Below are 26,339 nucleotides of genomic sequence, written 5' to 3' on the forward strand. Positions count from 1 at the left end.
TTAATAATAGATTAATTATTATTATTTAAAATATTTATTAATATTTTATATTTTGTGATATTAATGTATCATATTGATATATTATAATAAATGATATAATATATTGATATAATATAATAATATTATCAAAATAATATTTTCACCATTCACATTTGAATATAAAATTATAAGTGATATTTTAATTAATGATCATTAATAATTATTAATTATAAAAATTTATTTAACTTAAAATAAAAAAATTATTAATTTAAATTGTCTTAAATAATTCAAAATCTTTTTAAAATATTATAACCTTATTGTAGCGCTTAAAGATAAATATACGTATTTTGTTATATCAAATATAAACACGTATTTTGACTATTTCTGTGAGAATCTACTCCATCGTTTCACAACTGGAATTCCCGCCATTTTGTTTTATGGTCTTCGACTCTTTGGGCAACGGCTAGTCATCAACCAACTCCCTATAAACTCCTACTAAAACCCACCTCACTTCTCCTCTTAAAAAAAAAGCCCGAATGAATCCAAATTTGCTTGCTTTACTTCACTCTTCCGACCAACTTAACCAATTCAAGCAAATCCACTCTCAAATCATCGTAAATTGCGCCGCTTTAACTCGCATTCTCGTCAAAAAACTCATTGATTCGTCTTTTCTTGGCTACGCTCGTGAAGTGTTCGATAGAATTCCTCTGCCAGATCAAGCTCTTTATATCTCTTTCATTTCAAGTTACACCAAACTTTCTTTTAATAAAGAAGCTATAAAACTATTTGCTTCGATGCATAGCAGTCGTACCCAGATGAGTAGTCGTGCTGTTTTGGCTGTTATTAAGTCGTGTTCGGGGTTTTCAGGTGTTTCTGTGGGGAAACAGGTTCATGGTTTAGTGGTAAATTATGGGTTTGATTTAGATGTTTATGTTCAGAGTGCTTTGATGGATTTTTATGCAAAGAAAGGTGATTTCTTTTCGGCAAGGAAAATTTTTGATGGGATTTTGGTTAAGGATCCTGTTTTTTATAATTGTTTGATCTCTGGGTATTCTAAGGTTGGTGATGTAATGGCAGCGGAGTGTTTGTTTGATGAGATGAAAGAGAAAACTGTTGCATCTTGGAATTCCATGATTTCGTGTTATGTGAACAATGGTTATCATGACAAAGCTTTGGAAATTTTTGAAAGAATGCAAGCTAACAACATCCCTCCCAGTCAAATTACTTGGGTGACTTTACTTTCTCTGACTGCTAAGCTCAGAGATTTGAAACTGGGGTTGAAAGTTAAGAAGCTTATTGCTGATAGCAACATTTCTGTAAATACTATAGTTTTAACTGCAATAGTGAACATGTTTGTGAAATGTGGGGCTATTGATGAAGCCCGTGAAGAATTTGATCGGATGCGTACAAGAGATACTCTTGCTTGGAGTGCCATGATTTCTGGTTATGCACAAAATAGGAGAGCAACAGAGGCTCTAGAGCTTTTCGAGTGCATGAAAAAGGAGCAGATTAGACCGAATGATGTTGCACTAGTTAGTGTTCTATCAGCTTGTTCTCAGCTGGGTTCTGTAGAAGCTGGTGAGTGCCTTGCAGCCTACATAGAAACTCAAGATCTGGCCTCAAATGTCTATGTGGCCTCAGCATTATTGGATATGTATTCCAAGTTTGGAAACATAGCTAAAGCTCGTCAAGTATTTGATAAGATGCCTGAGAGAGACATTGTTAGTTGGAATTCAATGATTGTTGGTCTAGCAGTTAATGGTTTTGCGGAGGATGCAATATTGCTCTATGAGAAAATGAAAGAAAGTGAAGTAAAACCAGACAGTATAACATTTGTTGGGTTATTAACAGCCTGCAGTCGAACAGGCCTTGTTGAATTGGGTCTTGAGTTTTTTAGAAGCATGGAATTACATTATAGCATTGAACCAAAGATAGAGCATTATGCTTGCATTGTAGACCTCTTCTGTAGAACTGGAAGATTAAATGAAGCTTATGAGTTGGTATGTAGAATGGAAATGGAGCCCAATGTGGTGATATGGGGTACGTTGTTAAGTGCTTCCAGAACCCACTTGAATGTTGAGCTTGCTGAGCTCTGTGTTGAGAAGTTGCTAAAGCTCGAGCCTGAGAATTCTGGGCACTATGTTCTCCTTTCTAATATATATGCCAGTTTGGGCAGATGGCAAGCAGCATTGGAAGTGCGGAACTTGATGAAGAATAAGAGAGTGCAGAAAGTGGCTGCTTATAGTTGGATAGAACTGGATAACACAGTACATAAATTTTTAGTTGGTGACACATTTCATCCTAGATCTAGTGAGGTCTGCTGCATTGTTGATGGATTGGCAGTGCAATCAATATATGCACATTCTGATGTAGATTTTATCTTAGACATCTAGTGATTCTCTTCCTAATCAGATGATGCCTGCTAGTGAAACAGTTGTAGTTGTTGCGGGTTGCACTCCATCAAATTTTAGGACAATCTCTGATTTGGTTGTCCCTCCTAAAAAACAAAAAGAATGAAAGGGAATTGAAAGAGGTTCTTGATTGGTTGACCATCTTTATGCACAAATTGAAATAAAAGATAATGCCAGCACAGACAAAAGTGTGTGAGGGGCTTCTTGACCTGGCAACAAGAAGAGGTGTCTGCTTTTGGTAAGTCCTGATTAGGACACCTGAGATGCAATAGACATCTTTTAATATTTATATTGATATCCAACTTTCTAGAAGCAGTGTCATTAACTTGAGGATTAGGAGTTCTTTACCATGTTAAGCAGAACTAATTCTTGGGATGATTCAGTTGATGACTATAAGTGATACTGCTTTGGTTGAAAATTTCCCCATCCTAGAGGAGTTGGATAAATGCAGCTTGTAATAATACAAGTGATTATTATTTTGTGTTGTTGAAGGAGTTCAAGTTTTCTCTCAGATTATTTTTGTACAAGCATCAGTGCAAGTGGTGGTAGGAGTATTTGAACTAGTGGCAAGTCCTATGAAAGGCAGAAGCTTCACTACCAAGCTGGAGGTGCCCCTTCTTTTTCACTCTGATAGATTTCTCAAGAATTTTACAGAATGCTTGCTAATGCTGCAATAGTTGAAGGCCCCTTTTTGCTGTTGACAAATCCCCTGCCCCCATTCCCCCTTCTCTTTAATACGATCACTTTATTTAACCATAATATAATAGTGGCTAAACTATTTTGGGTTTGGATCACCTATTATTATAGTAATTATTAGTACCATCAATATTATCTTATTGTTCTTCTTTTGGGTATAATGTGCTCACAACATCCACAGGGATCAGGGACCATGAAGAGGCAAGAAGAAAGAATGTCGGCAGAAAAGTACTTGGCTTCTTCTATTGAGAGATTTCTGGGTGTTCTCCTTTTTTGAAATTCTGTTTCCTTAAGACTTGATAGTTATCCTTTTTTAAAACTTTGGTACTAATCATGTTTGTATTTTGGGATAATACTTTTCTTTTTCACATGATGTTGGAGATTTTGACTTACTGGCTTTTCCACCAGCAAAAGTAATTTCCTTTGTCATTAAACAGTTGAGATTATTTTAAATGAAAGTTTCTGCTTGAAATTCGTTTATTACAATTTCCTATTAAGACAGTGTGCTGATGTATTTCTGAAGTCAATCTCCTTGAGTATTAATATAATTCATCAGAAAAAATGCATCCTAAAATCCAGTCTTTCACCATAGAATGAACTTACTGAGGCCTAAAGCAGTGGATTAATGTGCTAATACAATGAATATCCTTTGGATAATCATCCCTGTATCAGTTTTGCTCTATGTGCTGCTATCTCTGCTTCTGTAAATGCTTAAGTTTTCTATGTTTTTCTTTCATGTTTAGGTGCATGTTTTGAGACCTGGGATTGAAGTGACTTTGATACTATCTTTGATTTTCCTATTATGAACTCACATCCTTGTTTCAGCTGCAGATCCGTAATACATACGAATTTTCCGCGTGCTATATGTGAGAACGAAGTGTAATTGTAGCATTTGGATTGCAAAAATGCTTAGACTCCAACTCTGGTTTTGGACCATGTTTTTGTATGGTGTAGATGATGTTTCACATACATTTCAGGTATGCATAAAAGAACATGTAAAAGTAGTTGTCATTGGAACCTTTGTCATTATCTGTGCCACAAGTAAAGAATACACTTGCTTTGGAAAATGTCAAATTCAAATGAACACCTCATTACATTGTTCAAAATGCTTAGAAGTTTAAAACTGAGAGATGATGTCATGGAAAGGAAAATTTTTTATTATATATATGTTGTCGTTGCCTGCTTGTAGTTTGTAGTTTGAACTTTGACCTCTAAACCATTATCTCATTATTATACTGATAACAATGCTGTAGATACTTGCTTAGAGATGTTTGGCCTGTTTTTCAGGTTCTTTGTAAAAGTCACTTGGATTTTCCCGTCATTGTCTTATCCCTGAGTGCTTAGGCTTTGCATGATGAATGCCTTCCAAGAAGCTGCATTACCCCTTCAAATTTCGCACAGTTCATCGGAATTGACTTGTTTAAACGTTGCTATTGGAGGGTTTCCAACGTGTTTCTAAGTTTGAATGTGGAATTAATTTAATTTTAATTTTAATTTTAATACTTGTTCAAGTTTTGACCATATGGTACTACATCAAGTTAATTATGTGGGGGTGATGGAAAACATTCATAAACTTGAAATTCATTTAACGTTGACCACTTTATGATATCGTACTAATTAAAATAATCAATGGATTAATTGTATTCTCTTTTTTTTTTGGTATTATTATTTTAATCTTTACTTAATGAACAAGATATCGTGTTGGACCAATGGCTTACATTTCCAAGAAATTTAATTCAGGACCACCCCCTAATTTGATTGGACCAAGGGCATGTTGGACTTTGAACGAGCAACCTCAAGAAACAGCCAAAACACGTTAAGGGTGCAATAGTCATTTAACCACGGGTAATTTCGGCAGAAAGTTTTAAGAAATGGCGGGCAATTGTTATAATCCCGTAAAATGGGGACAATTCAGTAATTTAGTCCTAAGTCAGTGGTTCTTTGCTGAGCAGCCGGAAACGAAGGCCTATATGATGCCTTGCTGTGGCTTGAAGGCTTGAGCTCCTATTTATTCAAAGCACAGCAAAGGAGATTGTTCTCCCTTTTTGTAATAATTTTGAGACTTCTATTTCAATAAGACGAACACCAACAAAAGGAAAAAAGAGAAAAATAAAACTTCAATCTTGGCGGGAAAGCTTAACGTATTGTATTGTATCAATGGCGGATCATCATCCGACACTTGGTCCATCAAGTTTCTGGGCTCAGGCCAACGCTCTTCTCAGAAAGAACTTAACTTTCCAGGTGGGTCTCACTCAAGTTTTCTCCTTTTCGATTTATTTTTTAAAACATGTCTTGGTTTTGTTGTTGAGAAATGGAAGTTTCTTTTTCCTAATGGAACTTGGAAAATGAAAAGAAACAAATTCTGGGTCGGAGTAAATTTAATGCCATTCTTTTTTATTTTTATTTTTTCCGGGGTGTGCTTTTTATCTCTCGTTGGGATCGCTTTTTCATTTGTTGATTATGGGATGGTTTTATTTGGTGGGGTGATTACTGATTCCTTTTTCCTAATTATTTGTCAATGTTTCTTTATGGAATCAGATCACTAATTGATTATTTATGGTCACTGCTTCATTTGCCTATGCACTTTAGAACCTTTTTGGGCTAATACTTTCTCCTCTTCCTCTTTTCGTCTTCCTGTGTGTGTGTTTTATATGAACCCTTATGAGAATCATTAATACTGACATGCATTTACTATAAAGTTGAAAGTTTACTCTTTTAAGAGAGATGTAATTATCAAATAGGAATGAATTTCCAAAATTATACAATGGCTCTTGTTATTTATATATTTAGATAATTATATCGTCTGTTCTATTTTGCAGAAAAGGAACATGTGGACAAATATTCGGCTGATTTCCTTCCCACTTTTTTTCTGTATACTGTTTGTTTTGTTGCAAATATTGGTGGACAGTCAACTAAACAATGCGGATAATCGCTGTGGGTGTGCTTGTGTTGAAGCAAGTGGAAATGGTCAATGCCAGAGGAGAGAATGTGGGTTACAGTACTCAACAATGGATCAAGCATCGAGTTGTCCAATTCCTAACCCTCCAGGATGGCCTGCACTTTTACAAATTCCAGGGCCAAACTATCGTGCAGTGAGAACTGATTTATTTATATCTGCAGACCTGCCAAATGAGTCTTGCAGGAGCACGGGGTCTTGTCCTGCAACTACATTTTTCACAGGAAATAATCAATCGCTTGGAGAAAGTATGCGTCTTGCTTCTTCTCTTTCCCTGTATTTTCAGTTTCTTCAGCTTTATACTAAACTACTACAGTGGAAGATGTAAATCAGATAAAATTCTTCTGCTGATTTTGGCAGTTTTGACGGGGAGTATGTTCTCAACTTCTTTCAATACAAATTCCTCTGATCTTTTAGGCAGTTTGGCCACCAATGTCCTGGTAAGTTTTTCTCATCTTTTTTCTTCCTGTTCCACTTTCATATAATTGCTGATTTTTCTGTTTATGATTTTGGCAAGGACTTAGAATCTGAAATCATAATCCTGCTTCTCCTCTTTTGGTTTTATAATTTGTCTGCTACTTGGCTTCCCAAAATGTTTCAGGGTACAGAAACATATCCTGAGGGTTACAATTATATTGATCCTGCTTTTGCTTCGGCTCTTCCCATTTATAACATTCAAAGCCAGTGCTCATCGAACTCAACATCTTCTGTTCTCATCAATCAACCATCCATAACAAGGGAAATAGGTAACATGCTTTTTCTCAAGGAATCTTAACTTTCTCAAATTACATGCAGGTTGCTTTCTTGTTCTATGGATGAGATTGCATGAATGGACTAGTTGAATTGGAATAATGAAAAATTTCAAGAATATTGGGCATGGTCATGTAGAGAATCAAAAAAACCTAATGGAAAAAATTCTGGATGTGGGTATTTAAATGTCCCAAACTTTAAACATATATTGATTAAATGTACAGTATCTGATTCGAACCTACTGATTGAAATAGACATTATGCACATGAAGAAAGCCTAGTAGAAATTATCAATATGTAAGCTAATTACCTTCAATTACTCTCAGACATCCAATATCATCAACTTAATTGAAAGAGTTATAGGTCATTCTTATGTTAACTTTACGATTCTTTTATTTTCATATGGCTAGTGCACTTTTCATATTCTTTTCTTAATTTTACCAACTACAAATTTGTTACAGTGGTAGGCAGGTTCTAGACTCGTATGTTTGTGTCAAACATTTTGACTCCATTGCAGAGTAATTTAAATTATGCGGTTTATGAAAAACTCATTGACAGATGCTGTAATTTATACTACATTGTTGCTTTGAGGTTTCGTAGGTCAAACTCTGCCAGTTTAACTTCTTTTTGCCTGATTTATTATTTTCTTATTGATAGTCAGCAAACCTCAAGTTTATCCCAAACCAGAGTTTTTTTTCCAAATCTAATGTTTTAGAATGGCTCATTTATTTTAGAGATTCAATTTTTGGAATTTATCCATAAATATTACCTTGATTTACCATAAAATCTAATCGTTGATGGCTCTTCCATGTTCTACCATAAAATATTACCTTTTATTTAAAAGTAAACTACAATGTTACTTAAAATATTATTTCAGGAAGATTCTGAATCTTTTGCTTATCTCGTTAATTTTTCATTGACTATAGAGATAAGATGTGTACAAGGTTTATACCTATGGCGCAATAGTTCTTCTGAGGTGAATGCTGAGCTGTATAAAGGTTACCGAAAAGGGAACCTGGAAGAGAAGATAAATGAGTTTGTTGCAGGTTGGTCTAGCCAAAAATTCAAAAATTAATTGTATCATATCATCTAATTTACATAAAAGTACATATCGTAGTGAAAAATACTGACGTTTTTATCTTTTCCACAGCATATGATTTCTTGAACTCAGATGGCAATAATTTTAATGTGAGCGTCTGGTACAATTCTACCTATAGTAATTACTCAGCTGGCAGTCCAATGTCATTGCTGCGGATCCCCCGATCTGTAAATCTGGTATGTATTTTGAACTTGATGAAGTTAGCTTTCCTCCTTGTCATATTACTTTGTTATTACTAAGCTTACAGTGGGGAATTAATCTTAGAATCTCATGTATCTTTAAAATGGTTCTGAAAAAATGATTCTCTAGATTAGTAAAGAAAAGTGTTGGGGTAGGATTTTAGAGTTTTAATCTTGCTTACCTCAAAAATAGAAAATTGTATATTGAAGGAGTGATAGAAAAGATTTTAGGAGTTAGGATGAAGGCACCTATAAGAACCATTCTAAACCATCAATATCTTGGCAGAATCTTAATCCCATACATCATAACTTTCCATATTAAAATATACACGGAAGACTATACTCTTTGATATGTTTGTGGTTTGATTTCTCAAGCACACCAGAGATGGTATCTTTTTGTAATACTCTGTGCAGTCTTGGTAGATAAGATTGTTGCAATCTATTTACCAATATCACTTAGCAGGAAATGTTTAGCTGGATAAATTTGTTTTGACTAAGCAGTTAGGAAACTAGGAACTTTTATACAGATTCAATTGTGCTCCACATATGGCTCTTACCTGGACTAGGATTGAGAGATCAATAGTTCATAGTCGCTATTTTTAGTTGTTTTTCACTTTCTTGTTTCATTATTGTTTTGTTTTCTACAAAATTTGCATGCTTTCTTAATTGGATAGTAGAATATGTTCCACTCTATTTAGTAATTGTAGGTAATCATTCATCTTCTGGAGACAAGTGGCGGAAGGCATTCCCATGAGTTTCTATTGGAATATCTTCTAGCCATGATTATTTGGCACTTCTGATGCAGTTGTTAGAGAGCCTTCATCTTACCTGTTTTTGTGGCAAAACATGACAAATGTTTTTAGAAAGAAATATTTTAAATCATGTAATTCGCTTATGTTGGTTCTTTCCAGGCACTAATAGAATACTTATTTGTTATATTTGACTTTTTGAATTCTGTTATGCATTATACTTTATATTCTATATAAGGCACCTTGCATTCTGGTTTAATCAGTGCCTTGAAAGAATAGGGTTGCCTCAATGGTCCAAATATGATATACAATTTGCATTATAATTGGCTTCTCTTTATAAAATTTCTTGCTTATTTCTTGCAGCCTGTGTATTTGACAAATTTATCTATTAATTTGCTTATTGATCAAAAGCTTGTAGAGACTGATATTTTTCTATTGTCACATTTACAGGCATCCAATGCCTACCTTCAGTTTCTGCGAGGGCCTGGTACAAAAATGCTATTAGAGTTTGTCAAAGAAATGCCAAAACCTGAAACTGAACTCAGGATTGATTTGTCATCTCTTCTTGGAACACTCTTCTTTACTTGGGTTGTTTTACAACTATTCCCTGTAAGTATTTATTTCTTTTTCATTGGTGTCGGTTCTTTAACTACAGTATAGTGTGTCCATCGTTGCAAATTTTCTAATATTATGACTTCTATAGCAAGTCGATCATCATTAAAATCATCACACATTCTTGGCATAATTATTTGATAGTAAAATTTTTGTAATCAAATTTAAATTCTAATTTGGGTAGAAGAATTTCTTTGAAATATCTTTGGATTAGTTCTTTGATTTACTTCTGAGTCATCCTATGAATTCACTGGTTATAGCAGTTATTAACAAGGCACAATATGCATAGATCTGCAATTCTAAGCAATAATTGGAATACAAAAATGCAGTAAGATTATGTTCTGTTTCTAAGATTAAAAAATTGCAGTTCTTTTGTAATATATTTGGATCAGTTATTTTGTTGACTTCTGAGTCATACCATAAATTCACTAGTTATAGTAGTTATGAACATGCACAATATGCAGACATCTGCAATTCTAGGCAATAATTTATAAGACAAATATGCAGTAAGGTTATATTCTGTTTCTAGACAGAAGGGCCAAGAGAATATTTAGTTAGTGTTGCTTTATAAACAGAATATATAATGGGCTTTCTTTGCAAATTGACATGGAGTACTATAGTCAGTGCTCCACTTTTCTTCGTGGGAAGGCATACACTAAGTGAGAAAATCTAATCAGGCAGTTCTTTATGCAAGATTCCTTCCTGTTTACCTCTCCTCTATACTAAGACTTTTGGATAACAGGTCTATGTTTTATTCATGGACTTTCAGCATTGCCTCATAAACTTAAGAGCAAACTTTATTTGAGAAGTGTAAACATAGTGCCAAATTTGATCTAGAAAGGTCTATAGTAGCAATTTTCCTCTCTTGAGGTTGGTTATGATCTCTTTTGGTTAATATTTTGATGGTTTTATAGTATATTGTGTTATTTATGTCTCAACATTTTGGTTTTCAATGTAGGTGGTGTTGACTTCACTAGTATATGAGAAACAACAGAAACTACGAGTCATGATGAAAATGCACGGGCTTGGTGATGGACCTTATTGGATGATAACTTATGCTTATTTTCTTGTCATCTCTTTGCTGTACATGCTATGTTTTGTGATATTTGGCTCACTCATAGGTACTAATCTTGTCATTGAACTCCACTTTAATTATCTATACTTCAAGTTGCTCTTTAATTTGTTTGACTTTTTTCCAGGGTTGAAATTCTTCACACTCAACGATTATAGTATCCAGTTTGTATTTTACTTCATCTACATAAACCTGCAAATTTCCATGGCCTTCCTTGTAGCTGCAATGTTTTCAAATGTTAAGACTGCTTCAGGTTTGTCTTAGCTCTCTGATTTACTTGAGCTAGTTGGCAAACCTCTACTCTGTTTTAAAGGTTAGTTAACTGACTTATTTCTCATGACTGCTTGTCAATGATTACAGTAATTGGATACATAGTTGTCTTTGGAACGGGACTTTTAGGTGGCTTTCTCTTCCAGTCCTTCATTGAAGATGAGTCATTCCCAAGTAAGTTTAAGAAATTATAAAAAATGAAATTGTTATGTTTGCAAGCTTTGTCATTCTCTGTTTAGACCACAGGAACTATTTGTCAAAGGAAACTAAGTATTTTTATTAGATGACTTTTTAAAGAAGCTAATGTTTTGCAGCCAGAGGAAAAACTACTTTTAGCACTTAATTTTGTACCCGGAAAATTTTTGGGAAAGGAGATGGCAGTAGGAAAGAAAAAATACAATGGCAGACCCAGTTCCTTTGACATCAATACTGCTCATTGATGCATCCTCATATGAGTAGACACCATTGTGGACTTACTGAATTTGGGAAGTAGTGATTATTAGTGAGGAATCAAGAAATGAATTCAACCCGGGGGCCCAGGTTACTCATAAATTAGGCTTCTATAAACTTAGAAGAGTTGGAATGCATTTTAGAAATTTTATCATTGTTTTCATTTAACTAAGATTCGAAGAGGTTATTCACTTATAGATTACTTGTAGTTGTCATATAGTTGAACTGAATGTGGAAAAATAGGCAGGTTTGGTGTGGGTTGAAATCCTTGTTTCTCAAAATAAAGGCTCCTTTGTTGGGGGTAATCTTGTTTTATTTATTTTTAATTCTATCTGATGAAAGGGTGTAAAAATATAGTCACCTGCTTAATCTAGTGCATGGTTTAGTCGTAGTTGATAAGCTGGTATTGCTTTTGATCATCAGTTGGTCTCTCAACTTCTGTCATCTTCACTTGTACCTTCACCCTACTTACTGCAAGACTCATTTTTATTTGTTGTAGGAGGCTGGATTATCACAATGGAGTTATATCCTGGATTCTCTTTGTATCGTGGATTATATGAGTTTGGACAATATTCTTTCAGGGGAAATTATATGGGGACAGATGGGATGCGGTGGGGGGATTTGAGTGACAGCACAAATGGGATGAGGGAGGTTTTGATTATCACTTTTATAGAGTGGTTGGTGGTGCTTTTTGTTGCTTATTATGTAGATCAGGTTTCATCTTCAGGTGCTGGGAAGAGTCCTCTATTTTTCTTGCAAAACTTCCGGAGAAAGCCTCCATCATCTTTTCGGAGGCCTAGTTTGCAAAGGCTGGGATCAAAAGTTTTTGTTCAGATGGACAAACCTGATGTTAATCAGGAGGTAACATCTTCTTTTTCTTTGGTTTTTTTGAATGCATATTCTTATTTAAGGATAGATTTTTTTGAAGGGGTTAGTGATCACTAATCACTTAATTGATGGATAGTCTGCCAAAAGACTGGTTTTTCACACACTAGCAGAGAGGGATTTATTTTATGCTATTAACATTATTATTTCTTATGTTAGAAAAGAAAACAGTTTGACCATCCACATCTTTCAGAGGAAGTTGTAATTTTTTATTTTTTCGCTATTTTCATTAACCTCCACTTGTAACTGTTTATGCTTCTTTAATTAGTTAATATAATGTGCTAGAAAGGATGGCTATACTGTTGGACTTTTATGCCTTTATGTAGTAGAAAATGTCTACCTGACGCTTTGGGTTCCACCTCTTGTAATTATCATGAAGCTAGTGTTAGTAATTTTCTCCAGATGTGCTTACTAAGAGTGTCATTCTACTTTTTATGTTTTTATCTAATCTGATGTCGGTTCATCTCAAAATAAAACTTTTTCATTTTGCATTCATTAAGCATTGTGCAGCTGTAGCTTAGTATTTGTGTTTCAAAGTGTTATGTGTTTAGGTCAATGTGATATGATTCATTCACTTGCATGAAGAGTTTTTTTTTTTTTTTTTTGTTTTTGCCAGAGGGAGAAGGTGGAGCAGTTGCTACTTGAACCAAGCACTAGTCATCCCATCATTTGTGACAACCTCAAAAAGATATATCCAGCAAGGGATGGAAATCCTGAGAAATTTGCAGTAAGAGGATTGTCTCTTGCTTTGCCTAGAGGGGAGTGCTTTGGCATGCTGGGACCCAATGGCGCTGGCAAGACTTCTTTAATCAATATGGTAGTGTATGATTAGTTTATTTTTTAAAAAATAGAACTTTTATGCTTTCAAAATAGCCCTTTTATGCACACACCTGACTGCAGGCTCACATGCTTGTTCTGTAATATGAGGGGCTGAAAATGAAATCCTCTGTGTTAGGATCTACTTTCTTTTCCCAAAAGTAATTTTAGCCAAAAATTTTCTATATAGGGATTAGTGCTATCTAAGATGATAGTGATATTTACTTGGTCTTACACCTGCCTGTATCTTTTAAAGCTAGAACCTAATTTAGCTGGTACCTTCTTTGCAATATTTAAGTGTTATTCTGTTGTCAGATGATTGGGCTCACAAAACCAACCTCGGGGACAGCATATGTTCAGGGTCTGGATATACGGACTTATATGGATACAATCTATACAAGCATGGGTGTTTGCCCGCAGCATGAGTAGGATATAACACTTCCTTTTGCCAAGAAACAAATTATTTTCCCTTGAAAGGATTAAATTTCTTATTTTGTTTTATTATTTGTAAATCAGCCTGCTCTGGGAAACCCTAACAGGGAGGGAGCACTTGCTATTTTATGGCAGATTGAAGAACCTCAGAGGTTCTGCGTTGAATCAAGTAAGTCAAAATTATCTATATTTTGAGCTTGTCATGAATTTTACTTAGAGAATTTGACGTTCATGGGTTAATTTTAACTGTAAACTCTAGATACTCTTCTATTAGAACTTCATATGACATTTTCCAATATTTAATTAAAAGTGTCAAGTGTGGACCTTGTTAAATTTGAATCTAGCTAGCCATTTGTTTGGACTGAAATTTGATTGCACAGCTGAAGTTTGTCCAGGACAGAAAGCTAGGTTGATGTGGGCCAATGTAGTTGTAATGGCATCATCACATAAAAGTTATAAGTCTTTTTCTTCATTCCATTGTTTTTGCTTCAGGCAGTGGAAGAATCTCTTAAGAGTGTCAACCTATTTCATGGAGGGGTTGCTGACAAACAAGCTGGGAAATATAGTGGAGGTATGAAGAGGAGGCTCAGTGTTGCCATTTCCCTAATTGGGGATCCCAAGGTAAGAGTCAAAAATTGACTTGTGTTCTCTCCACTTTTCTATGTGAGACCTTAATAAACATCTATCCTCAGTGCTGTTCATAGCTTAATCATTTGAGATTTTGCAAGGTTGTCTATATGGATGAACCCAGTACCGGATTAGATCCAGCTTCGAGAAACAGCTTGTGGAGTGTTGTGAAACGTGCAAAAAAAGACAGGGCAATTATTCTCACCAGTATCGCTCTCTCTCTCTCTCTCTCTCTGCCTAATTGAATCAATGTCCCTAGACTCAGGATTATAGATATAAACCTATTCTGCATGCTTCGCTCTCCTTTTTGCACTTTTACATAAAAAGAAGAAAATGGTGTTTGTAACATTTCTGTTAATGGTAGGTGAGAACTTTTTTCCCTTTTATACCAACAAATATTATCTGAATGATTGCAGCGCATTCAATGGAAGAGGCAGAGGTGTTATGTGATCGATTAGGGATTTTTGTAGATGGCAGCTTGCAGTGCATAGGAAATCCTAAAGAGGTAATTTACTATCTTCTCTCGTTCATGAATTTGTGTTCTAGTTATATGCTACAGTAGATTCATTTGCATCTTTTGCATGGTGGTTCTCACAGACCCTGTTGGTAGATTAGAGTTTGTGAATCGAACTCTTCTCTGGGGGATTCTATTCTCTATTATCATCAAGATATCTATGTACCATCTTTTTATTAATAATAATAATAATAAATTCATCTGGGAGGAAAGGTGCAAAACCATTTTTTTTAAGGGCATACTTGATTGCATGTCTATGGGAAGTAAAAAATATGTGGGCTAACTGTATTACAGAAAAAGGAGGGGAGGGGGGGCTACTTTGTGCTCTATGCTGTTAAAACATGCACAATAGTCCTTCACCTTTGAAATCAGCCTCTCTCCTAATTGACTGTAATATTTCAAGTCATCTTCTTTAGCTGTTTCAAGTGAGAAACCTTGTTAAGTAGTAACTGCAATAAATTGTTTTTACTCAACTCCTCCTCCAAACTTTTCCATCTTAATTAATGAGGAACCCATACATTCGTATAATTTCATTCTAAATTATTAAGCCACTTTATTTAAATTTCATGAAAATAGCAAAGTGAGGAAAGATTGCAATCAAAACAGCTTCTTTTGTACCTTATTCTCCTTGTCAGATGTGTGCCAAACATCCAAGTCTTTCCCTATGAAATTTATTCTTATTCCCATTTTTTTGAATGATTTTTCAATCAAATTTATTCTTAATATTATACTATTTCAAGTCAGAAGGGTATGTTACTCAATGATGGGTGCAAATTGTTTTTACACTAAGCTTGTTGTTCATATGGTATGACAGCTAAAGGCTAGATATGGAGGATCTTATGTATTTACCATGACAACATCCGCGAATCATGAGGAAGAAGTCGAGAACATGGTACGACACCTCTCGCCAAGTGCTAACAAGATATACCAAATATCGGGAACGCAGAAGTTTGAGCTGCCCAAGCAAGAGGTAAGAATTGCGGATGTATTCCAAGCAGTTGAGAATGCAAAGAGCAGGTTCACAGTGTTCGCATGGGGTTTGGCTGACACCACTCTTGAGGATGTCTTCATTAAGGTTGCTCGTGGGGCGCAGGCAGTCAATATATTATCATGATTCTCAGATATCTTCCTCTTATATATAAATAAATAAATAACTTTTATGTATGTAAATCAGTCAGTTTTTCATTTTAATAGCATTAATTACTTGTGCAAATAGTATGTAGTTCATATTGTTTTATACAGGTAGTTTTAGCAACTGTTTTGTTGCTGCTATTCATTTTTCCCTCCCTTTCATAGTAATACTAGTTTATTTCTCACTTATATTTCTTCTCTTCTTTCTATAAATAAGTGTCAATACCAAAAATGTTAAAATGTGATTGATCTCTTCTTTCTTATCAATTTATCAACATATAAATATAAATATATATATATATATATATATATATATATATATATTTTTTATATTATATTTGTTCAATTAATAGAATGTTTTATTATTATAATCGAACTTTTTTTTAATATCATTGCCAGCTAGCATCAATGCATTGTGGTTATCAACCAAGTTAATTTCTTTCTACCGTTTAATTTTTAATTATCATTTTTTAAATAGTTAAGCAACAATAATAGCAGGCTAACAAATTGGATGTAAGGAGGGTAGGTCGTCAACAATTTTAGCCTTTAATTTAATATTCTACAAATTTATTAATTTAATATAAACCATCTTAAAAACTAGAATTTTGACCAAACTAAATAGATGGAGAGATTCTTCATATATTATATCAGTTGAAGTTGCAATTAATTAATTAAAAGTCTATTTGGTATCGCTTCCTATTTTCTGTTTTCAAAAAACAATTTTATGTTTTGTTGCCAAAACTTTGAACGCATAAAACATGGTTGGTAAAAGTAACGAAGTTGCATGTTGAAAAGAAAAACTAAACATTGTTGCAACCATATAATTCAATAAACAAAATAAAATTATAAGAACTGAATAAAAAGAACAAATAAACAATATATTTAATATATAAAATGGTAAATAAATTATAATTACTATAATATTTAATATGATCCAACAATAATAGTAGATATTATTGTTAACAATATATAAGATTAGGGGTGAGTAAAATCATATCGAACCGAAATGAATTCGATTTTTTCGATTTGGTTAGAACCATTTTTTCGAAATGAAAGCTGTTGCCAAGTCTTCAGATTCGCATATTTGGAGAGGGATATTGAAAGCCGGAGCTGTCTTAGTGAGGGGATAGGAAAAAATATTATGAATGGAATGGAAAGTCCACTTATTTTTGGACAGATTGTGGCTACCGTGTGGTCTTTTGATAAACTTTGCAAGCTCAGATATTTTAGAAATAGAAGCAGCGTTGCCAGTAGCTAGCTTTTGCAATGAGGTTGGAGAATGGCATTTAGAACTACTTCTGCATGTTTTGCCTCAAAACATAGCTCTTATGGTAGCTGCGGTTTAGGTTGATTGCTCCAGTTTAGAGCAAGATTCAGTTTACTGGACCCTTACAAGCAATGGTGATTTTTCTATCAAGTCTGCTTATGAGATACAATTTGATGCTGCTGCGCCCGATGCTCGTTATTGGAAAAAGATATAGCGACTTAAATCGTCTAGCAGGGTGAGACTTTTTATTTAGAGAATTCATCATAACTCATTACCGACTTTGACTTGGTTGGTAGAAAGAAAGCTGCATTCATCAGCAGTTTGCTTATGTTGTGGTTTGGCTAGTGAAACTCTGATTCATGCTTTGCGAGAGTGTAAAACATTCAAAGAATTGTGGCTTCAGTTCAATCCAGATCTGTCCAACGATTTTTTTTATGGAACTAAATATTCAACAATGGGTATTAAAAAATATGTCAAGTTCTTTGAGGACTGATTTTTTACCATAGAGCTCAATTTTCATTCACTCTGTGTGGTATATTTGGCATTGGCGAAATTCTCTTCTGTTCGACAATTCTTTTATTTGGCCGTCAAATGCCTTTATTTGGTCAAGGGCTAAGGAGGCTTGGGATGTTCTATCTTATGATACTTTTAGTCTGAAGCATGAGAAGTTGATTAGCTGGGACAAGCCAAAGAGCTCTTTTGTCAAACTTAATGTAGATGGTAGTGCTAAAGGCCAACCAGGAGTTACAGCCCCTAGAGGAGTTATTAGCGATGAAGATGGAGTAAGGCTAGCTGGTTTTGCGCATAATATTGGTATTTCTTTTTCACTTACAGCAGAAAATCTGGGCTTTGTTTCAGGGGTTGAAGTTATGTTGGAGTATGGGTTTTAGAAGAATACAAGTTGAGTCAGACTCTCTGCTTGTGTTACAAAATTTGCAAGGCTGTATTTCTTCAATTGATCTAAATTTTCATCTGCTTAAAGGTATTAAGGAGATATCGCACACGCATTGGGATTGTTCCTTATCTCATATTCATTATGAAGCCAATCAATGTACCGATTAGATGATTACAAATCATGAGCACTTGCTTTTAGGATTACATTTGTTTGAGTTACCCCCTAGTGAGATTTCACCTTTTTTATTTACTGATGTATTAGGTATTACATAGCCTAGAATGATATGATAAGTTGTTTCTTTATTTGCAATATAAAAAAAATATACGTTATTTTTTTAACATCAACACTTTAAATTTTTTGTCAAAATTTTTCATAGTAGTTTGAGAGGATACAAATTATTTAAAAATCTTTTTATAAAAAAATTAAATATTTTTTTTAATATGAGTTTCTTTGGTATGACTTTTTACATTTATTCTTATATATTTACATCAAGATTTTGAACATGTTAATTTTAATTATAGGAATTTTTATCCTTATTCTTATACATTAACCTTAAAATTCAAAAATATTAATTATGTAATTATTATGTACATGACAAAAGCTACAGTAAAGTCGATCTTAGGTAAGGTTAAGTCAAGTTTAAATTTAAATCAATGGTTAAAATTAATTATTAAATATTTGATGGTCTTAATTTAATGACTTTACAATAATGTATACATAGAAGTATCATATAGAGGTTTGTGAGGAAGAAATTTTAGAAGCAAAAACCAATAATATGAGGCATTGATATGTAAAACTTGTTATTCAATTAAACATTTAAAAAGTAAATAAAAAAAATGAAATGATCTCCCAACAGAAAACTCCCTCTTGTTGTGATTCCGTATCTCTTTTCAATGATACCGCGATATTTTATCACAGGCTTCAGTTGGAGTGGTTCCCTGTGTAGTAGTTTCTCTCCAATATAAACCATTCCCTGCATACAGGTATGCTTTCATTGCATTGAATATTTTATCTTTTATAAAGCAATACAGCTTGGGAAAATTGTTAGGCAACACAAATCTGAGCTTGTGAACCTCCTTTTACCATATTTCTTTGACGTTGATAATATATTTTACTTGCATTTAGAAAAAAAACATTATAGAAAAAGAGAATCCCAACAAGTTGAAAACAGCAGTAAGAGAAGAGAGGCAGATGACTAGGCATCGGGTATATTTGTTTTACTATATATATATATATATATATATATATATATATATATTTTTTTTTTTTTTTTTTTTTTTCTGAAAAAGCATGCAGGGTCTAGCTACCTTATTAATTTTATTAATTACGAAATATAAAATACAAATGAGGGGACATAAACCGAACCTCCAAGTTACATGAGCATAAAAAATTTTGGAGACCCACCTAGAGTAATAGACTCAGTAGAGGATTACAAGGTAGTATTCATTCTTCTTCCTGTTTTGTATTTGCCTTTATTTTCATTCGTTGGACTTGTCAATATCAACAATACTTGAATCCCTTTTGGTCATCATATATGATGAGATTTTGAATTTATTGCAGAATGATACAACCTACTTTGGAGCCATTGTCGGGCGTGTAGCTAACAGAATTAAAGGGGCTGAATTTACCATAAATGGTGTATCTTATAAACTAGTAGCTAATGAAGGCAAAAATACACTTCATGGTAGGGCTTATGATATCTGGCTAATCAAGTTGCAATTCTCGCAATCCTTCAATAAATTTGTTAAGCTCTCCATTTTTAATCTCAGGTGGCAGCAAAGGATTTGCAGACGTTATCTGGCATGTAAGAAATTACAAACAAGATAGCCATGTAACATTTACTTACTATAGTTTTGATGGCGAACAAGGTATGCATACATACACCATTTTTAATTAAATTAAATTAATCTTATAGTAACTTGAAAATTTAAGTTATTCTTGCTAACACTAGGAATATTTCTCTTAATTTTGCAGGCTTTCCCGGCAATCTTCAAGTGTCAGTGACATATATGATCATAGGTACGAACAAGCTAGGCGTGAAAATGGAGGCCAAGCCTTTGAACAAGGCCACCCCAGTGAATTTAGCCCTGCACACCTATTGGAACCTTGGTGGCCACAACAGTGGGGACATCCTGTCACACACTCTCCAGCTCTTTGGCTCTAGTATCACCCCAGTTGATGATGAGCTGATTCCAACAAGCAAAATCGATTCTGTTCAAGGAACCCCCTATGATTTTCTCCAACCCCACGAGATTGGGAGCATGTTGGACCAGTTGCCTCATGGATACGATGTAAACTATGTGCTAGACAAATCCAGTCCTCAACACTTGAGGAAGGTGGCAGTGGTGCATGAAAGCAAGTCCGGTAGAAAAATGGAGCTCTGGACTAACAAGCCGGGGGTGCAGGTTTATACAAGTAACATGTTGAAGAGCGAGAAGGGCAAAGATGGATTTGTTTATTCAACTTATGCAGGACTTTGCTTGGAGACTCAAGGCTTCCCTGATTCAGTGAATCACCCCAATTTTCCTTCTCAGATTGTAAATCCTGGAGAAACTTGCAAGCACTTTATGGTTTTCAGGTTCACTACCAATTAGGCCGTTATAGTATGTCCATTAAAAGTAGAAGTTGGAGCAAGCTTTCTTTTCTTTTTGGAAATTTCTTTTTGCAACTTCACTTGATTCATAATATGCCCAATTTTATCAATGAAGATTCAGATTGTTCTTTTACTTCACTCTGGTTTATAAGGATATGAATTAAGGCTTTAATTGTGCATGTTGACTTATTGAGTCCAAGTCAAAATTTTTTAAAGTGTATTAATTAATGGTTTATCACAACTAAATGCAGTTAAGAAGTGGATTGGTATCTGGAATTTCAATTCAAATCCCAATTAGAGTCATATTAGAATTCGATTGTTTAAAGAATTAGTTTGTGTGTAAGCTATTTTTATGGATAACAGTTCTTTGTAAAAAGGAATTCTCTATTAATAATTCTTGATAAATATGAATATTTTTTTTAGATAATTTAAATTTAATTTATCCAAAAGAAAAGCATGAGCAGAGCAGCTACAAAGAAACCAGGAAACGATGAAAGTATCAAGTAAAAACATGATGAGGCAGTCCCCAAAGTATATGATCATCGACAATATTCTGAATTCCAATGAGACTAAATCTGATAGTTTCAATACTGCATTGAAGGATGCCGCAAGAAGATCATGCCTTGCCACAAATTTTGTCATCTCTCTCCTTCCAAACAAAGTAAACATGAAACTCATGCCATCCTTAGGATAACAGGGAGTAGAGCCTTCTCCTTGAGCTTCGTTTTAGCCCATAGCAACTTACTCATCCAATCTCCAGCCTGTTTTTGAATCCTAAAAAACTGCAAAATATATATGCTGCCTAATTTGCTTGGTGAAGCTGTAAGTGGAAAATAAATGATCACGGCACTCAATTTTTTAATTACTTAAATTAGATTTGATCCATTATTTGCTGACATGGTATTCAAGTTAATAAATGTCATGTTAGTTAACAAGTATCACGTCAGTATAAAATTTTATCAATTTATTTTATGTTACGTGAACATGATAAATGTTATGTCAGCACATAATCAACGTCATCATCTCAATCAATCAAGTCAAAATGTTAAATTTAGATTAAAATTAATAAATTGAAAATATATAAAAATTCAATTTATACAAATTATTATATAAAGAACTTTTTTTCAAAGTTAAATATAGATTGATTTCATATCAAAAGAGATGATTCCAATTACACAAAAGGAGAAGGAACCAGGCAAAGAATCAACCTAGGATTCCACTCAATGGTTGGCTTACAAAAAATTGGCTAGCAGCGACTTAATCTGTACAAAGACATTGACAGGCAAATGTACATAGAACATGGCAAGAGACCACAATTAGCCCTGAAACAAAAAGAAGGCAGGGGAAAAGTAAAAGAGGAAACATAACCATTGTGGATGTTTCTTCCTCCTGCAAATCAATCTGAGTCATTCCCTATGATGGTCCATGCCTTATCATGAAGAAAAATGTTCAGCATTTATTCTCAACCGTTGAGGATCCTCATCAAGAACACAGTAATAGAAAACAGTAGGCAAAGAGGAGGCCACCACAGTCGAATCACACTCAAACAGCCACTAAAACAGTTAAGGGTAAAGATGTAAAAGATCATGAGTTCTGTCAACTCTTGATTTGGCAAGACTATCAGCAGTCTCATTACCTGACCTTGAAATATGCCTAATTAGCCAACCACCTGCAACTCTGTTTTAGAGTGAATGTATCACGACCCGGTACTCCCCTCGAGCCCGTGACAACCGTCGCGGTGTCCCCGATAGACACTTATTACCCGGAATGTCAACCCGAAACCCCGCAAGACTTTACTATCAGTTTCTCTGTTCCCTTGTGAGCAACCATTGTCAAATATCATGTTCTAAAAGATTTTAAGCTGTTTCTAACTTTAAACAAATAAAATATTAATTTTTCATCTCACAGGGGTAATTTGGTCATTTTTCTCAAAAATTTCGAAACTGGCTAAAACGTAATATACAAGTACAAAACACACAATTCATATTCAAAATGAGTTTAAAAGTCTAAAATCTTCATTTAAAACGAAATTATGGTTATTTGAATATAATAAGAAAATAAAAGAAATATTAAGTAAAATATTCTATTTTCTTATAAAACAATATTTATAGAGTTATACGTGAATAATTTTTATAGCGTAAAAGCTAAATAAATTTATACATACTTAAATACAGTAAGCCAAAATATTTAATTTAATTTACAATAACAAGAGTGCCCCCGAATAAACAAAAGTAAAGAGGACTGTGAACCTACGGTTTGGAAAATGCAGATCCCACTGTAGTCCTCGATGATATCAGCTATCTACAGTTTATACTGAACCTGAAATGGGTGGAAATGAGGGTGGTGAGATTATAAAATCCTAATGAGTAAACAGACATCATCATAAACATCTAGAGTTGAGTACATGGAGACCATAAAGTAAATCATCATAAACTGGGTTATACAATTAGAACACATCTCGTTCAAAATACGTAAAAAGGCTTACGAATCTCATAAAAATCTAGGCTTGTGCCATAAATCCATTCTCGGGGACAGGCCGAGGCATCCTACCGAGACCGCCAAGGCTATTAAAATTCACATTTCACATAAATCATATTTTTGTTTTGAAAACATAGCCGTTCCTTGGCGTTGGCTGAGTTCCCCTTCACGTGGTGGTTTGGCGTGAAGTGACCCCTAAGCTTTACCTCAGGAGATACCCTACGCGCCTCTCCGTTCGAGGTAAGAATATAATGGCGTTTACCGTGCCCCTCTAAAAGGCTGGTCCACAGAAACCCCCTACTGTAGTGATTAATTAATATATAATCCACCATATAATAAAACTCAATAACATGATATGGCAATTTTGTAATTCACAGTTTTTCAAGACAACCAAACAATTCGCATTTCAATACAATTGCCAACTAGCCAATCATGCTCGATTTATCATAAGCCAGTCAATTTAAACAATCAAATCGCCACAATTAACAATCTCCGTGTACTCTATTTTTCAAAATCATTATTAATTCCAAAACAATTTATAAATTAATTTCATTAAAACTCATTTATTCATAAAACATGAAAATTTATCTTTTTAAATTCCTTTTTCCATAGAATTCATGAAAGCATCTAAAAACCACCCTAAATAATTAAAATGACAGTAAGTTTACTCACAATGTCTAGAATGCAGACTTTCGAAGCACTCTGTCTACTGGTCTTCGGATGCAATTTCCTTGCCTTTATCGGAGGACTCACCACCTTGACACAGTACAAAATCGAGAGTTTCACCAAGTTGGTACTAAATCAAAATTAAACTAATTTAGACTACCAATGCATGATATGGAATGCAAAAATGCACTGGTAACTATCTAAACCCGGTATTGGCCTAATTCGTCTTCTCACTCGATTAAATTCCTAACGGGTCCGTTTAAACTCCAATTTAATTCTTTTCAGTTTCTATACCTCAATTGCACCCAAATTAACTTAATGTCCCTCAGTGTGGTGCAAACTATCAGTCTCAACAGCAAATTACGAAAATATCCCTAGTGGGTAAAAATTCGTATTTTTGCTCCGAAAATTTCCATTATTTTTCTAGGCTCATAATCCATTATTCCTTAACCAATTCTCCTAGAATAAAATCAAACTCATCCTCACTCACTACATGGTAAATTCAGCCATTAATGGTTGGGGGAGAAAATAAATTCTTTTCTTGTTGTTTTGTTTCTAAATATGCTAAACTAACTAAAAACACTAACATAAATTAAAATCAAATAAATCCAACAACTTTCTCTCTCCTAACCCATTTTTCCTGAATTGAATTCATCATGAAAACATGTAATTTAATCATGGAAAATAAAGAGAAATGCTTGGGAATAAGAAAACTCAAGCTTAATAGAAAAAAATCTCACCTTTTTTACTTAATTTCCTTGAAAATTCACACTTTTTCTTTGATTTTCTCTCTCTAGGGTTTTGTTTTTATTTTCTCTCTCTTCTTGCTGGTTTGGCCGGCCATGGGGTGGAAGATGGGCTGATTTTGTGCCTTTTAAAAAGGAAAATAATAAATTAATAAAGGCATGACACATGGCATCATGTCATTGGCCCGTTTTTAAAATTTTAAAAATTTAAACATTTTATCTCCACCACATGTTTAGTCAAGGGTCAAAGATGAAGACAAAGGAAGACCATGTGCTGGAAAAATATCCTGGTGGTGGAAAATTACAATTTTGCCCCTGAGGTGGGAAAATTACTATTTTACCCCTATACTCCAAATTATACCGAAATTAAAATTTTTCACTTCTAAACCTCAAATCATACTTCAATAAGTCAAATTATACTCCAATAAGTCAAATGGGGTCAAAAAAATTCTTTTCTAAAATTCCCATTTTGTCCCCAAGTGGCAAATGACCATTTTGCCCCTAGTTAGTGAAAATTCCGATTTGACTCCAAATTGATCCTCAAACTCCAAATTACCATTTTAAGTCATCCATGAACTGTGAAACTCTTAATCTCACCTTAAAATTCCTATTTGATATAGTTCGAGGATTAAATAAACTTTGTTGTACCTCTAGGTACAGTACCGACTTTTGTAAATTTTTCGGGACTCTCCTAGCATGCAATCATGCTATCATCACATGTATGTCATGAATAGTATTTTATAAGGTCGGGCTTTACAGAATGGATTTTGGAGGATGAGTTGTTGCAGCCGCCATGGGGCTTTACTAGGATTGGATACCCAAGACACAACATTTTTAGAGTCAGATTCAATGATAATGTTACTGGAGTTCACCCAAGAAGAGGCAGTAACAAGACTATGGCCTCTCTCACTGCCAGAACCTCTACAAGGTTAACATTACCCCAACCAGCTTTTTTAGAAAAATAAGCTTAACAGCACCAGTGTCATCTTGTAACACCCCTTCAATGCCAAGATGACCTGGACAGCCCGTAGCAGCTCATCAGTATTGAATTTGAACCAACTGTTAGGCGGACACTCCCATGAAACCTTGGACTTAATTTGCTTCCTTGAGGTGAGGGCCAAGGCAAAGGAAAGAACATGAATAATATCAATGATGGAGGTGTTATAGTCAGGCCACTTAGATTTGGCCTACCATGCCAGCCGCAATTTAATGATTTTCATCACGTTCGTAGGATCCCAAAATTTTCCATCAAAAATCATTTCATTTCTATAAAGCCCAATGGACCAAATAATGGTGAAGAAAGACATTCTCCACACTTTTCTTCTTAGTATATTCACTTGGTGGGAGTTTCAAGCCTTAAAAAATGACACAACATTTTTTGGCATGCAAGTAATTATATCCCATTCGACACACCATGAGCACCACAATCTCCAAGATTCGTAACAAGTAAAGAAAATGTGGTTAACCGATTCTATACCATTATTGCATAACGCACACAAGGACGCCTCAAGTTGCATAAGATTTCTTTTAACAAGTTCCTCTTTGACAGTGACTCTGCCCCTAAGGACTTTCCATACAAAGATCTCCACCTTCGAGGGAGCTAAACCAGCCCACACATTTTTCCATAATTCTGTATCCGCGTCACAATTACTTAAAATAGATTTGCATAAGGAGTTAGCAGAGTAATTACCATTTAGGGTGAATTTCTAAATTAATTTATCATTAGTCTCCATATCGAGATGGATACCCTGCAGACAGCTCATGAACTGCTCATAAGCCTCTTTCTACCAGTTAAACTCGTTTCATTGTAACTCAACATGCCATTGCCACATTCGATTGGTCCAAGAACCAAACTCACAAACCTTTCCGATTTTGTTTGTAGCAAGAGTGAAGATATGAGGGAAAGCAACTTGGAGGATAATGCCTTCAATCCACTCGTCATCGCAGAAGTAAATATTAACACCATTCTTGATCAAGTATATAATACCTACACAAAGAAAAGAAGAAAAGCTCTCTGAAGGGGTAAGTGCACATGTAATGTTTTTCCAAATGGTAGACATGTGCCTA

General features: G+C 34.4%; 2 protein-coding genes and 1 pseudogene across 6 annotated transcripts; all 3 read left to right on the top strand.

Annotated features, from left to right (window-relative positions):
• The first annotated feature begins 379 nt into the window (after nucleotides 1-379).
• Nucleotides 380-4,551, top strand: LOC18604628 (pentatricopeptide repeat-containing protein At1g08070, chloroplastic pseudogene; annotated as a pseudogene). 4 transcript variants are annotated; one of them, XR_016025090.1, is made up of 4 exons: nucleotides 380-2,998; nucleotides 3,268-3,314; nucleotides 3,912-4,063; nucleotides 4,374-4,551. The product of XR_016025090.1 is annotated as a pentatricopeptide repeat-containing protein At1g08070, chloroplastic pseudogene, transcript variant X2 (transcript). The 4 variants fall into 4 exon arrangements; XR_016025092.1 differs by lacking the exons at nucleotides 3,912-4,063; nucleotides 4,374-4,551 and having other exon boundaries at nucleotides 380-2,628; nucleotides 2,903-2,998; nucleotides 3,268-3,558; XR_016025089.1 differs by lacking the exons at nucleotides 3,912-4,063; nucleotides 4,374-4,551 and having other exon boundaries at nucleotides 3,268-3,558.
• A 483-nt stretch (nucleotides 4,552-5,034) lies between these two features.
• LOC18604629 (ABC transporter A family member 7-like) lies at nucleotides 5,035-15,751 on the top strand. The gene is made up of 18 exons (XM_018118253.2): nucleotides 5,035-5,327; nucleotides 5,906-6,290; nucleotides 6,403-6,482; nucleotides 6,644-6,788; nucleotides 7,718-7,837; nucleotides 7,942-8,066; nucleotides 9,269-9,427; nucleotides 10,389-10,551; nucleotides 10,630-10,755; nucleotides 10,863-10,946; nucleotides 11,722-12,083; nucleotides 12,724-12,924; nucleotides 13,239-13,348; nucleotides 13,440-13,524; nucleotides 13,848-13,976; nucleotides 14,084-14,189; nucleotides 14,399-14,487; nucleotides 15,311-15,751. The coding sequence occupies exons 1-18, from the start codon at nucleotides 5,244-5,246 to the stop codon at nucleotides 15,608-15,610; spliced, it is 2,853 nt and encodes a 950-aa protein (XP_017973742.1). The 5' UTR covers nucleotides 5,035-5,243; the 3' UTR covers nucleotides 15,611-15,751.
• A 3,414-nt stretch (nucleotides 15,752-19,165) lies between these two features.
• On the top strand, nucleotides 19,166-20,477 carry LOC18604630 (uncharacterized). Its single transcript, XM_018117191.2, has 4 exons — nucleotides 19,166-19,225; nucleotides 19,350-19,473; nucleotides 19,559-19,657; nucleotides 19,764-20,477. The coding sequence occupies exons 1-4, from the start codon at nucleotides 19,166-19,168 to the stop codon at nucleotides 20,381-20,383; spliced, it is 903 nt and encodes a 300-aa protein (XP_017972680.2). The 3' UTR covers nucleotides 20,384-20,477.
• Nucleotides 20,478-26,339: the final 5,862 nt, after the last annotated feature.

The sequence above is a fragment of the Theobroma cacao genome, chromosome 3 (genome assembly GCF_053813885.1).
Source record: "Theobroma cacao isolate CCN51 chromosome 3, ASM5381388v1, whole genome shotgun sequence".
Classification (NCBI taxonomy): domain Eukaryota; kingdom Viridiplantae; phylum Streptophyta; class Magnoliopsida; order Malvales; family Malvaceae; genus Theobroma; species Theobroma cacao.

Coding starts and splice junctions, on each gene's coding strand:
- LOC18604629 (XM_018118253.2), top strand. CDS start 5,244: ATGGCGGATCATCATCCGACACTTGGTCCATCAAGTTTCTGGGCTCAG. Junction 5,328..5,905: donor GAAAGAACTTAACTTTCCAG/GTGGGTCTCACT, acceptor TCTATTTTGCAG/AAAAGGAACATGTGGACAAA. Junction 7,838..7,941: donor GATAAATGAGTTTGTTGCAG/GTTGGTCTAGCC, acceptor TCTTTTCCACAG/CATATGATTTCTTGAACTCA.
- LOC18604630 (XM_018117191.2), top strand. CDS start 19,166: ATGAGCATAAAAAATTTTGGAGACCCACCTAGAGTAATAGACTCAGTA. Junction 19,226..19,349: donor ACTCAGTAGAGGATTACAAG/GTAGTATTCATT, acceptor AATTTATTGCAG/AATGATACAACCTACTTTGG. Junction 19,658..19,763: donor TAGTTTTGATGGCGAACAAG/GTATGCATACAT, acceptor TTAATTTTGCAG/GCTTTCCCGGCAATCTTCAA.